Source organism: Drepanopeziza brunnea (genome assembly GCF_022702325.1).
Source record: "Drepanopeziza brunnea f. sp. 'multigermtubi' strain 214-2 chromosome Unknown ctg2, whole genome shotgun sequence".
Classification (NCBI taxonomy): domain Eukaryota; kingdom Fungi; phylum Ascomycota; class Leotiomycetes; order Helotiales; family Drepanopezizaceae; genus Drepanopeziza; species Drepanopeziza brunnea.
Window position 1 is genome coordinate 3,222,314 of NW_027094065.1, and position 11,633 is coordinate 3,233,946.

The 11,633-nt window shown below is 51.2% G+C and overlaps 4 protein-coding genes across 4 annotated transcripts; 2 read left to right on the forward strand and 2 right to left on the reverse strand.

The window, feature by feature from the left end:
* Positions 1-121: 121 nt before the first annotated feature.
* Positions 122-2,477, reverse strand: L3040_002007 (uncharacterized protein; the record flags this gene model as incomplete). Its single annotated transcript, XM_007289429.1, has 2 exons — positions 122-2,311; positions 2,367-2,477. 2 exons carry the CDS (start codon positions 2,475-2,477, stop codon positions 122-124), a joined length of 2,301 nt encoding a protein of 766 aa, XP_007289491.1.
* A 1,504-nt stretch (positions 2,478-3,981) lies between these two features.
* Positions 3,982-6,783, forward strand: L3040_002008 (uncharacterized protein; the record flags this gene model as incomplete). Its single annotated transcript, XM_007289428.1, has 3 exons — positions 3,982-4,054; positions 4,103-6,695; positions 6,750-6,783. 3 exons carry the CDS (start codon positions 3,982-3,984, stop codon positions 6,781-6,783), a joined length of 2,700 nt encoding a protein of 899 aa, XP_007289490.1.
* Positions 6,784-7,071: 288 nt separating this feature from the next.
* L3040_002009 (uncharacterized protein) lies at positions 7,072-9,265 on the reverse strand (the record flags this gene model as incomplete). The annotated part of the gene is made up of 6 exons (XM_066156978.1): positions 7,072-7,648; positions 7,749-7,854; positions 7,960-8,061; positions 8,206-8,417; positions 8,511-8,730; positions 9,196-9,265. The coding sequence occupies 6 exons, from the start codon at positions 9,263-9,265 to the stop codon at positions 7,072-7,074; spliced, it is 1,287 nt and encodes a 428-aa protein (XP_066012978.1).
* Positions 9,266-9,688: 423 nt separating this feature from the next.
* L3040_002010 (uncharacterized protein) lies at positions 9,689-11,601 on the forward strand (the record flags this gene model as incomplete). The annotated part of the gene is made up of 5 exons (XM_007289426.1): positions 9,689-9,732; positions 9,887-10,136; positions 10,185-10,498; positions 10,546-11,104; positions 11,158-11,601. 5 exons carry the CDS (start codon positions 9,689-9,691, stop codon positions 11,599-11,601), a joined length of 1,611 nt encoding a protein of 536 aa, XP_007289488.1.
* Between the last annotated feature and the right edge of the window lie 32 nt (positions 11,602-11,633).

Below are 11,633 nucleotides of genomic sequence, written 5' to 3' on the forward strand. Positions count from 1 at the left end.
GTAGATAGCCTCCCTTCCACCAACGCCTAATGCCGCCCAACAAAAGTACGCTTTACATCCCTGTAGACAGACCTAGAGCAGATATGTACAGCCTACTACTACAGCCAGCTCCCCTCGCCAGCTAGATATCAATCCTCAAGGTATCCTCCCTCGCCTTCTCCTCATAAAACTCTAAGGTTAAGGCGGCCAAGAAACAAGGGATGCTGCCCCTCTCCTTGACCCAGAACTTGATGCTCTCTCCAATCTTGAGGGCGAAGGCGCTCTCCGGGCCCCCGCTGATCTTCATGGTGCCCTTCTCGCCATCGAACACGATGCTGTTCTCGTCCTCGCCCTGGCTCGGGTAGAAGAAGCTCGTGACACGGGTCTTGCCGTCCTTCATGAACTTGACGTCCCAGCCGAGCAGCGAGATGACCAGCTCGCGGAACTCGGCCGACTTGGCGCCCCAGACCTTCATGAGGCGGTCGACCCGCTTCTTCTCCGACGCGAGGGCGGCCTGCGCGGCGAGGACGCGGTCCTCAGCTGCTGAGAGGGCGGAGGCCGGGACGGATGAGAGGGCGGGTTGCGAGGTGCGGAGCTGGGAGAGCAGGTCGGCGTTCTCGTCCCGGAGCGTCTTGAGGGTGGCGAGTTTGACGGCTTCGAAGTCGGATGTGGGGTTTGAGCGGAGGGAGAGCACACGGGTCTTGCTTTGCGAGGTTAGGACCTGCAGGCGTTCTTGAGCGACAGAGAGCTCTTTCTGCAGGAGCTTGATGGTTGTTTGGCGCGCGGAGAGGTCGTCTTGAAGTCTGCGGTTCTTGCGGCACAGTTGGCCGAGTTGCTCGCTTTCTTCGGTGGAGTCGCGGCGGCGTTTGGTGCCTGTTGGGGAGGCGAGGGGTGGTGGTGGTATCTCCTTGGTGGAGATTTCGGCGTTGAGGGACTCGACTTCTTGTCGGTATTTCTCGACCATGTCTTCGAGGTCTTGAATTCGTTGAACTTTGGCAGCGTCGACGCTCTCGGGTTGGAAGGTTGTGTCTTCTGTGTCGTATGTTTTCAGCTGGGCTCGCAGGTACTCTGCTTCCTTAATTGCTAGAGCGCGTTGTCTCTCAAGACGAAGTTGAACCTTGCTGTTTGCACTAGGGCCGGTTCCTGCAGACGCTCCAGCTGACTTCAGCTTCTCGAGCTGCTCCATTAATTGAGTCTTCTCAAACTCGAGTGCTTGGATGTTACTATGCTTTGCTGAAAGCTCTGGTTCCAGCGCACCCAGTCTCTCGATTAGCGTAGCCGTATTGATTCGCTCTTCAACGAGCGCCCTAGCCAAAGCTTCCGGAGAGTCGAATTCGAGTTGACCATCGACGCTATCTTGACTTTGAAGATACGCTGTCCAGGCTAAGCGTTCGTCCTCTAATCTTTGTCTCTGGATTCTTGCCTCATTAAGGTCATTCTCCAGACCCTCCATAGCATCGAGACGTCTCTGTAGTGACCGCTTTTCCTCCTCGACAACCTCTACACTTTTGTGCAGTCTCTTGAAATGCTTCAAATCTGCAGCTTGTTCGCGATTGGTGACCTCCAGCTTTCGGATGTGTGCAACCTGCTCGCCGAGCTCTCTTTTAATGACACTTAGAGTCTCTACATCGCCAGTTTGTGCTTTCAATCGAAGAACATCGGCCTCTAAAGACCCATATGCCGTTTCTTTATCAGCCAGCTGCTGCTGTGTTTCTTGCAACAAAGTCTCTCTCCGATCTGAATCCTGTTGCAGCTCCTCGACTGCCCGTTGCAGAGTTTCGTTCCGGGTCTCCAGCTCAGCCATCTTCCTCTCCATACTCCTCATAGTCTCCTCCTGCCCGAACTTAGAGTCCTCGACTTCCTCCTCCAAAACGCGTTTGCTTTCTTCCACTTCCCGGACCCGTCTCTCAAGAGCTGCCTTTTCGTTGCTTGCATTATCCCGGATCTCAGTCATCTCCTTCAGCAAAGACTCATATTGCCGTGTAGCCCTACTTTTCTCTGCATCCGCCGCCTGCATTTTCTTGAAATCCTCCTCCCCCTTCCTCCTCACATCTCTAAGTTCGCTGTCATGCCGTAACTTGTTCACCTCCTCCTCCTGTCGATGGTTGTCAATCGTGTACTTCAGCGTCTTGACCTCGGCCCTCAGCTCCTCCATCTCCCGCTTCCTCTTCTCGGCCTCCGGATCCGGCTCATCATTTCTAGGGACCTCCCCCGAAGGCGCACGTAGGGATTGTCTAAAAGCCGTTCCTCTTGAAGGTGGTCTCGAGGTAGACTCTGCACCAGTGAGAAAGTCATAGGCAGGCTGTGTCGTCTTTGCGCGTGCCTGGGCAATCTATGAGCCAGACTGGTTAGTGCATACCCAAGAGTTTCCAGCTAGAATAACGTACTCTCGATACCCCGAGGGGAATACCGCTCCCCATGCTGGTTCTATGGTTTGCTGTGATGGAGCTGCGTCGTCTCGCAGGCCCATCAATCCCACCCGGCGTGTGCGCCTTCATTTTCGGGGTCGGAGGCGCTTTGCGCCTCTTGGTTGTGGATATTTGGTTTAGGCCGTCGCAAACAGAACAAGAGGTTCCTTAGTAAGAGGTCGCGAAGTTTGAGGGTCACGTGGGAAATGAAAACTGCTCTTTGTCCCGGTTCGCGCGTTGGCACGGTGAACTACTTTTTTCGACACCGAGGTCCAGAGCTCAATAAAATGCAGTAGATAACATTAAGGCGAGCTGGAAAGGATTTCGGCATTTAAAATATGGTGTTCCAACCATTCCGCATATCAATTATTGAGCTGAAAATGAGGATGTCGAAGTTTCTCCGGGCTCTCTGGGCTTGATCTGTGACACTGCAACAATGGTCTTGCTATCACGAGTAGTTTTTTTATACTGCTTCGGTTGTCAATAAGCAGCTGGGACGTTGCAGCGAGATTTTAATTCGGTTGACTTTCCAACTTTATGGTCATTTGACTCTCCTCCTGGGTACTATATGATGGCGTCCAATTGCGCTCTTCATTTGATGCACAATAGAAACCAAGATAAAAGGGTGCAAAGAGCAGCTTCGTATCAGTTCCTAGTAGAAAGAACATTAATTCGCCGATACATCCATCCGTGCTTATCTCAGCCCATGGATCCCAAGCCCAGCCTATAATCCATCCAAAAGGAACTTCAGCTTCGTGTAAAGAGAGTACCAGTCCATGTTTTCTATGTGAAGGTCCTGAGCCTCGAGCAATAAGCACCGAGGTCCGAAATAGAGAGGTGGATAGTTAGTGATATGGAAGAGTGATAACAAGCCTTGGACTCGCTATATAGATAGACCCCAGATCTCTTAAGCACCATCACGCGAAGCTAGTTCGGCAGCCTCGTAATCAAATCCGAGAGGATGTTCACAAGTAGAGGCGTCGTGCGACTCGTGCCATATCTCTCCAAAGAGTACTCATCATTCTCACGTTGATGCTTGAAACGGAAGACACTCCAAGACGGATCATACGGACCTTCAAAGTCTCGTGATGCCTATTGAGCTAGGTATCACCGGCATGCCTTCCAGTGGATCTTTGGAGTGAAAGCACTTACTCCTCGCCAGCGCTTCGGACTGTAGGAAAGACGACAGTCAAGAAACAACGAGTGAGCATCAATCTTGAAATGAGAAATAACAAGCTGGTAATAACAACAAAGTATATAACTGTACACAAAAGAATATAAAACGTGGATGGTGAGATACAGACAACAAATACAAATATCAAGGAAATCAGCTCGAAGCTTTCCTTGACATATTCGTAGGCCAAAAACTGAATGCTTGGTGACTTGCGAAACCCGTAGAGTCTGAGACGGCAAGAATATACGGCCAAGCCACTAATGCAGCCTCTTTACGCGAGAAGACGCGTTCGATAAAAGCGCGACGCGACCCAATTTCGCGCCCCCATTTCAAATCTTCGACTCCCTCTGACACTGCTCTTGTCGAACATCAACAACAACACCTCCATCTCCTCACCCACTATTGATCACCACTTCAGCTATGGATGCTTCGCAATTGAAAGATGAGGCTGTTGCCGACCGAGTGCGCGCTGCGGCTGAGTTCCTGGACCCGAGTAGGCTCTTCTTTTCAGCCTCGACCAGGCATGGCTAACCGCCCGCAGGTGATCCTACAACACGAAGCTACAGATCCGACATCATACTGATGCTGCAGAAATACCAACGAAGACTTGTAGTCAGCATCGATGAGGTTCGCGCCCGAAATGCCGAGCTCGCAGATGGGCTGCTTCAGCAGCCATTCGATTATGCGCAAGCGTTCGACAGAGCGTTGAAGGAGGTCATCCAAACACTTCCCAACACTAACTCGAAACAAGTTTCCGACGATACCATGTACTACTGTGCTTTCTCGGGCAGCTTTGGACAATATGCCTGCAATCCACGAACGCTGTCATCCTCCTATCTGAACCACATGGTTTCGCTTGAGGGCATTGTCACCAGATGTTCGCTCGTCAGGCCCAAGGTCATCAAGAGTGTTCACTATAATGAGAAGAAGAATATCTTTCACTTCAGAGAATACAAGGACCAGACCATGACTTCTGGAGCCACCACTTCAAGCGTTTACCCACAAGAGGACGACGAGGGCAATCCTCTCATTACTGAATACGGATACTGTACATACAGAGATCATCAGACCATCTCGATACAGGAAATGCCTGAACGTGCACCAGCAGGACAGCTACCTCGGGGAGTGGATGTTATTCTGGACGACGACTTAGTAGACAAGTGCAAGCCTGGAGACAGAGTGCAGCTTGTTGGCATCTATCGATCAATGGGAAACCGAAATGCGGGTCACAACACAGCTCTTTTCAAGACCATAATTCTGGCGAACAATGTGGTTATGTTGTCTTCCAAGTCCGGAGGGGGAATTGCGGCAGCAACAATCACCGATACCGACATTCGCAACATTAACAAAATTTCGAAAAAGAAGAACGTGTTTGACCTTCTCTCGCAATCCCTTGCGCCTAGTATCTACGGCCATGAGCACATCAAAAAGGCCATTCTTTTGATGTTACTCGGTGGACAAGAGAAGAACTTGGAGAACGGAACCCATTTGAGAGGAGACATCAACATTCTGATGGTTGGTGATCCATCTACCGCCAAATCCCAATTGCTGCGATTCGTCCTGAATACCGCGCCACTGGCTATTGCAACCACCGGTCGAGGATCCTCCGGTGTTGGTCTTACTGCTGCTGTCACTTCGGACAAGGAAACAGGAGAGCGTAGACTCGAGGCCGGAGCTATGGTTCTCGCCGATCGTGGTGTAGTCTGTATCGATGAGTTCGACAAGATGTCCGATATTGATCGAGTGGCTATCCACGAAGTCATGGAGCAGCAAACGGTCACGATCGCTAAGGCCGGCATCCACACATCTTTGAACGCCCGTTGCAGTGTTATCGCAGCCGCAAATCCCATCTTTGGACAATATGACACGCACAAGGATCCTCATAAAAATATTGCTCTTCCCGACTCCCTTCTTTCCCGTTTCGATTTACTCTTCGTTGTCACAGATGATATCGATGATGCACGCGATCGTCAAATCTCCGAGCACGTGCTGAGAATGCATCGATACCGACAACCGGGTACAGAAGAAGGTGCACCAGTTCGCGAACAGTCTCAGCAAACCTTGGGCGTTGGTGTGGAGCAAGAAGCTGATGCAAACCGTCCAACCGATGTTTTTGAGAAGTACAACCAAATGCTTCACGCTGGTGTAACAATCACCACTGGTAAAGGCGCAAACAAGAAGGTCGAGGTTTTGAGTATTCCTTTTGTGAAAAAATACATCCAATACGCCAAGTCCAGAATAAAGCCCGTCTTGACCCAAGAAGCTGCTGAGAGAATTAGCGAGATCTATGTGTCCCTCAGAAATGATGACATGCAAGGAAACCAGAGAAAGACTAGTCCCATGACTGTCCGTACGCTTGAGACCATCATTCGTCTCTCCACGGCTCATGCCAAGTCTCGCCTATCCAGCCGTGTGGAGGAGCGAGATGCTATCGCCGCTGAAGCTATCCTGCGGTTTGCTCTGTTCAAGGAAGTTGTTGAGGATGAGAGTAGAACCAAGCGCCGTAAGACCAGACCTCTTGAAGGTCTGTCTTCAGACGAGGAAAGTTCTGACGATTCCGACTCGCCACCACCAACGACCCGGGCAGGAACGTCTAGAACTAGAACTCCGGGAACGGCACGAACTCGTAGTCTCGCCAACGGGAGAAGGGGCGGTCAAAATGGCTCTAGCTCTCGAACAAACGGCGACAATGGTGGCGATGCAATCTCTGAAGATGAAGAGGACGATCTTTACTCTGCATCTCCTGCGCGTACAACCACCCAACGCTCTACACGATCCCGCCCGAATGGAACTAACGGGACCAACGGAGCGGCTGACTCGCAGACCTCTTTCGCTTCCTCGCTGCCTGCGTCCCAAATTCAAACCCAGTCCCAGTCACAAGAAGAGGATACCGAACTTGCAGATGGCACAGCTGCACTTCGCATTGCAGGGACAGTAACTCCCGAAAGGTTGTTGGTTTTCAGAAATACGCTTGGTCAACTTTTGAACACGCCACTGTTTCAAGATGACACTGCCTTGGTTGCCAACGTCATTGCTGCGGTCAATAGAAGTATTGGAGGAGATGCTGGGGGTGCCTTCAGTGACGCTGAGGCGATGGCTGCGTTGAAGGCGATGGATGCTGTGAACAACATCATGTGAGTGTTTTTCATTTCCGAAAATGACGAGGAGACATAACTGACAAAATATAGGTACCCCGACGGAGATATCGTGTACAAGATCTAGATGTAGATGGGACAGTTTGGTCGGATTGTGCATGGAATCCGAACGTCTGATTGTATAGATTGGACTTGAATGGTTGAGGTTTGGGTGTGCAGGCGTTACGGTGACGCCTGAGATAAGGAAGGTTTGACTGGCGTTATTACGTCTTACGTTGTAATGAGATATAAATGCCCGAACGACATGAGAAATGAGAAGCACATTTGTCATTATTTGCGTATCAACCATGTCTAATTTACCGTCCAATTGATGCGCTCAATTTTTCGGGCTCTCCCAAGCAAACTCCAGAATCAACTACATCGATTTCTCACCAGATTCACAACTCTTCATGTACTCCTCGAGCCTCTTCTCAACCGAACACCCATTCCACGTCTCTCGCCCGTCCGCATCCACCCCCAGAACCGGTACCCCCACCTGCTCAATCATAAAGCTTGCCGCGACATTCCCCCAAGCGCTCGCCTCCACCAAACCCTTTCCCCTCGCCAGCCCGACGGCGAGACCGCCCAGAAAGCCGTTCCCGCCGCCCGTCGGATCTACCACCCTTTTACTCCCTCCACTCCTTCCACTTCCTCCACCACCCTCTCCCTCGGTAAAGTAGGCCGGCAGCCACTTCTCGACGCCCGAATCGACCAGCGACTCGTCCGCGTCCTCGTTGCCGTCGTCTTTTTCCGGCGGGCGGATCAGCTCGTTGTTGGCGTCGAGCAGGCCGACGAAGAGGGCGGCCATGTCCGTCTCGGGCGTGAGGCCGCCACGGGCGTGGTTCCGCGGCCGGTGCTGCTGCGATGGTGCTGCTGCTGGTTTTTTGCGGGTGCCGCCGTTTTGGGCGATGTAGCAGCCGGTGGCGCCGCAGCGGATTATTAGGGCGTAGGATCTGTGAGTGGAGGTGGGTGAGTGGGTTGTTTTTTTGGTTGGTAGGGGTTTGGGGAGATGGGGGTTTAGGAGAGAGAGGGAGAGGGAGAGGGAGGAGCTACTGGAGGGGCATGCTGCCGAGGAGTTGTTCGCAGGCGCGCTCGACCCAGGGCTTTGAGATGTCGCCGGTGAGGGGGTCGAGGGGCGTATCGCTCATGAAGCCTGCGACTGGAGGATACGCGAGGGAGTCAGTTGTTGCCTGTTTATGAAAGCTTCGGGTAGAAAGTGAGACGTTCTGGAATGGGGTTTAAATCGAGACTGGCTAATACGTACGTTCGTTGGCGTTGGGACTGCAGATGTCGATGTAGGGGAGGGCGTTCGTGCAGTTTAGAAGTTCGGTTGGGAGGCAGAGGTCGGGGACGGGCTCCCAGATGACTGTGTGGGTGTTAGTAGTGTCTCTTATTTCTTGTTTTGACGAGCGTGGATTGGAGATTGGAGATTTATAGAGCCGCTGAACGTTCATCGTATACCTTTTTTTAGGCTTACGGCTCTTGGGATGTGAAGTGCGCTGATACATACATATTGGTTTCTCGACATTGGGGTTTATAGATTTTCGCGCTCGCAGGATGGTCCTTACAAGCTCGATGCAACGGGTAGGAGAGCAGATCAGATGAAATGACTTGGAGAAGAGGAGAGCGGGTGTTAGTTGATCAGTTGTTAAGCGGAGTTTGGAGGTTGTGTATTTGAAAGCGCGGTTTTGGGCTTCGTCGTAGCCGTTCCAGCCACGAGTCCTGCGGAAGAAGTTAGTCTGGGAATAGGTGAATGTCTCTCCATGGACATCATCGAAATGAAGTAGTCAATAGGAAGTAGTAAATAATACTTGCGTTAATCTGGTATTATCTTCACGAACGAGACAGGATGTCTGCCATGACTTGATCTGACTAGCGAGAGATGGTGGGAAATCGGATCCCTTATCGACTATCCAGGCAACTTTTCGCGCAAAGGGAGGAGGCGAGAAGAGTCTTGCACCTAGAGCCGAGTATGATCCTGCTCCGCCTAGCACGTTGAACATAGGAGGTTTTTGGGGAAGATAGTGTATCTCATCTGGAGCTCGGATGTCAGTCAGACCTGAAGCGGGTGGCTGCATGACGACAGAAACCCTATTTGCAAGTAATGCCAGATATCAAAGTCCGGAGTGGAATTCGTATAAGACATTCGAAATTCAAGCCGAGTGCTCCAGCTGAATCGATATCTTGATGGTTTTAGTAGCCATGGTGAATGTTGGCCCCCACTTCTTGCTCTCCACATGATTTCTAGTAAAGGGAAAGAATTGGGAAATGGGCTGTAGAAAGTGAAACGAAGACAAAACTGGAGAGGCCAAAAAGAAAAAAAGAAAAAAAAAGAGCGAAAAAATAAAGGAATAAGTATGATCAATACCAGGCACTAGAGCTGGCTTCATTTGTACACAAAACAGTCAAGCCATAATGGCAGCAGTACTCTCATCGGTAAAGCGAGACAGTAAACAACAAAAAGAGAATACACTTGCACAGAGAAGCACCTTTAGCTTACCTATGATGAACATGCCCAGAGTACAGAAGTCAATCTCCTGGGACGGAGATATCTCCTCGTCTTCCCCCATGACCGGATATGCAGAAGTAAGTAGAAAAAAGTTGAAGTTTTTGTTGTTTTATTGTCGACGATATATATTGCTGGCCTTGGGCCAAGGCTGAAGTTGAAGGGTAAGGAGCAACTTCAGCCTCGGTCTGCACGCCAAGAGAAATATTCATTAGCCGATCCGAGCTCCCATGGCATTATTCTGGTAGCTCTGAAGTCCGAACATAACAAAGTCGCAAGTCGCAAGTCGCAAGTCGCAAGTCGGGACATCCCGGATTCCAACCACGATACCTACATGTCCACATACACAAACACGATACACCATACCTCCTCAAGATTAACATCAACATCTCCCGCCACCCAACACAAAAGTACGGTACTGTACGGTCCTGTACGGTAGCATCAAAGGCATCGCTGGTCCCTGCATCCGTCCACCTCCCTTTCCACCATGGCGGCCAACAACATGCATAATCTGACTACTCTGATCAAACGGTACCCTGACACGTTCCTTCCTTCTTTCTTCTTCCTTTGCTTCCTCTTCTGCAAACTTCAGCATACTGTTTCCACCTTATCACTGAATAGACATCATGGGCGACAACACCATATCTACTATCTATCGAATGGATCTAACAGCTCTTCTGCGCAGGCTAGAAGCCGCCACTTCCAGGCTTGAGGATATGGCAGCTTCCTCCATTGATCTATCCGCCGTCAATGGAGCCCCCACGCCCGCGCCGACCGGTCCCCTCCCCGTGCCACCCGTTGCAAAAGCAGCAGAGCCAAAACCCGTCGTCGAAGCTCTCCCCGAATCCGTCGAAGACTTTGATGCTTTTATTAACGGGCCAGTGAAGGCTTTCGTGAATCTGAGTGACGAGATAGGGGGGCCGGTTGCGGAGCAGGTAGGGAGAAAGGTCCACGATCCAGGGCCACATGCTGACTGAATTCAGGCGTCGAGCGTACTGCGGGCATTTGCTGGACAACGGAAGTTCATTCTGATTACAACGAAAGCAAAGAAGCCTGATATGACCAAGCCCGTGTTCATGACCCTCTTGAAGCCTCTGCAGGAATCAATTACGGCCGTCAGCGACATCCGAGATGCCAACCGTGGCTCGGCGGTCTTCAACCAGCTCAGCGCCGTTTCCGAGAGTATTGGTGTCCTTGCGTGGGTTACAGTCGAGCCAAAACCGCACAAGCACGTTGAAGAATCGTTAGGGTCGGCGCAATACTGGGGAAACCGAGTCTTGAAGGAATTCAAGGACAAGTAAGGCAGTTGAGACCAAATGAGGGACAACGATTGACCTGTGATAGGGACCCAAAGCAAGTCGAGTGGATACAGTCCTATTACCAAGTCTTCAAGGATTTGACCGAATACGTCAAACAGACCTTCCCCACAGGTGTCCAATGGAATGTCAAAGGTGTTTCTGCGGAAGATGCAATTAAGGATGTTGAACAGAGCCAACCGGCACCCCACCATCCTCACCCAGCTGCAGGCGCAGGTGCACCCCCTCCACCCCCTCCTGGACCTCCTCCTCCTCCTATAAAATTTGATGGTCCACCACCCCCGCCACCGCCGCCTTCGGGTGCTGGAGCTACTCCCGGTGCCGGTGCAGGCCTTGATGCCGTATTCAACGATTTGAACAAGGGAGCCGATGTTACGAAGGGTCTTCGCAAGGTCAACCCAGATCAGATGACACACAAGAACCCATCTCTACGAGCCGGCGCCACAGTTCCCCAGCGGAGTGATAGTGCTTCGAGTGTCTCGTCGAATCGTGGTAAGAGTCCTGCGCCGGGCAAGAAGCCTAAGCCAGAAAGCATGAGAACCAAGAAACCCCCGGTCAAGAAGCTGGATGGCAACAAGTGGATCATTGTGAGTTCCTTCCTTATGATTTGTTGGGGCAACATATACTGATTGACCCGCAGGAAAACTACGACAATGAACCGGCACCAGTTGAGATTGAGGCGTCTATTTCACATTCGATCTTGATCAGTCGCTGTAACAAGACCACAATCATCGTTAAAGGAAAAGCCAACGCCATCTCCATCGACAACTCTCCTCGACTCTCACTGGTTATCGATTCCCTCGTCTCATCAGTCGATGTGATCAAGTCCGCAAACTTCGCCATGCAGGTCCTCGGTGTCCTTCCAACTGTCCTCATGGATTCCGTAGATGGTGCCCAAATCTACCTGAGCAAAGAGAGCATACAAACCGAGGTATTCGCTAGCAAGTGTTCGGGCATCAATTTGTTGATCAGCAGTGCGGAGGAGGACGGTGATTTTAAAGAGGTGCCTCTGCCAGAGCAACTGAGAACATATATTACGGAGGACGGCAAGGTTGTGAGTGAGATTGTGGAGCACGCTGGTTGAGCAGCGTTCGATGAGCAAAAGTTGTACAATAT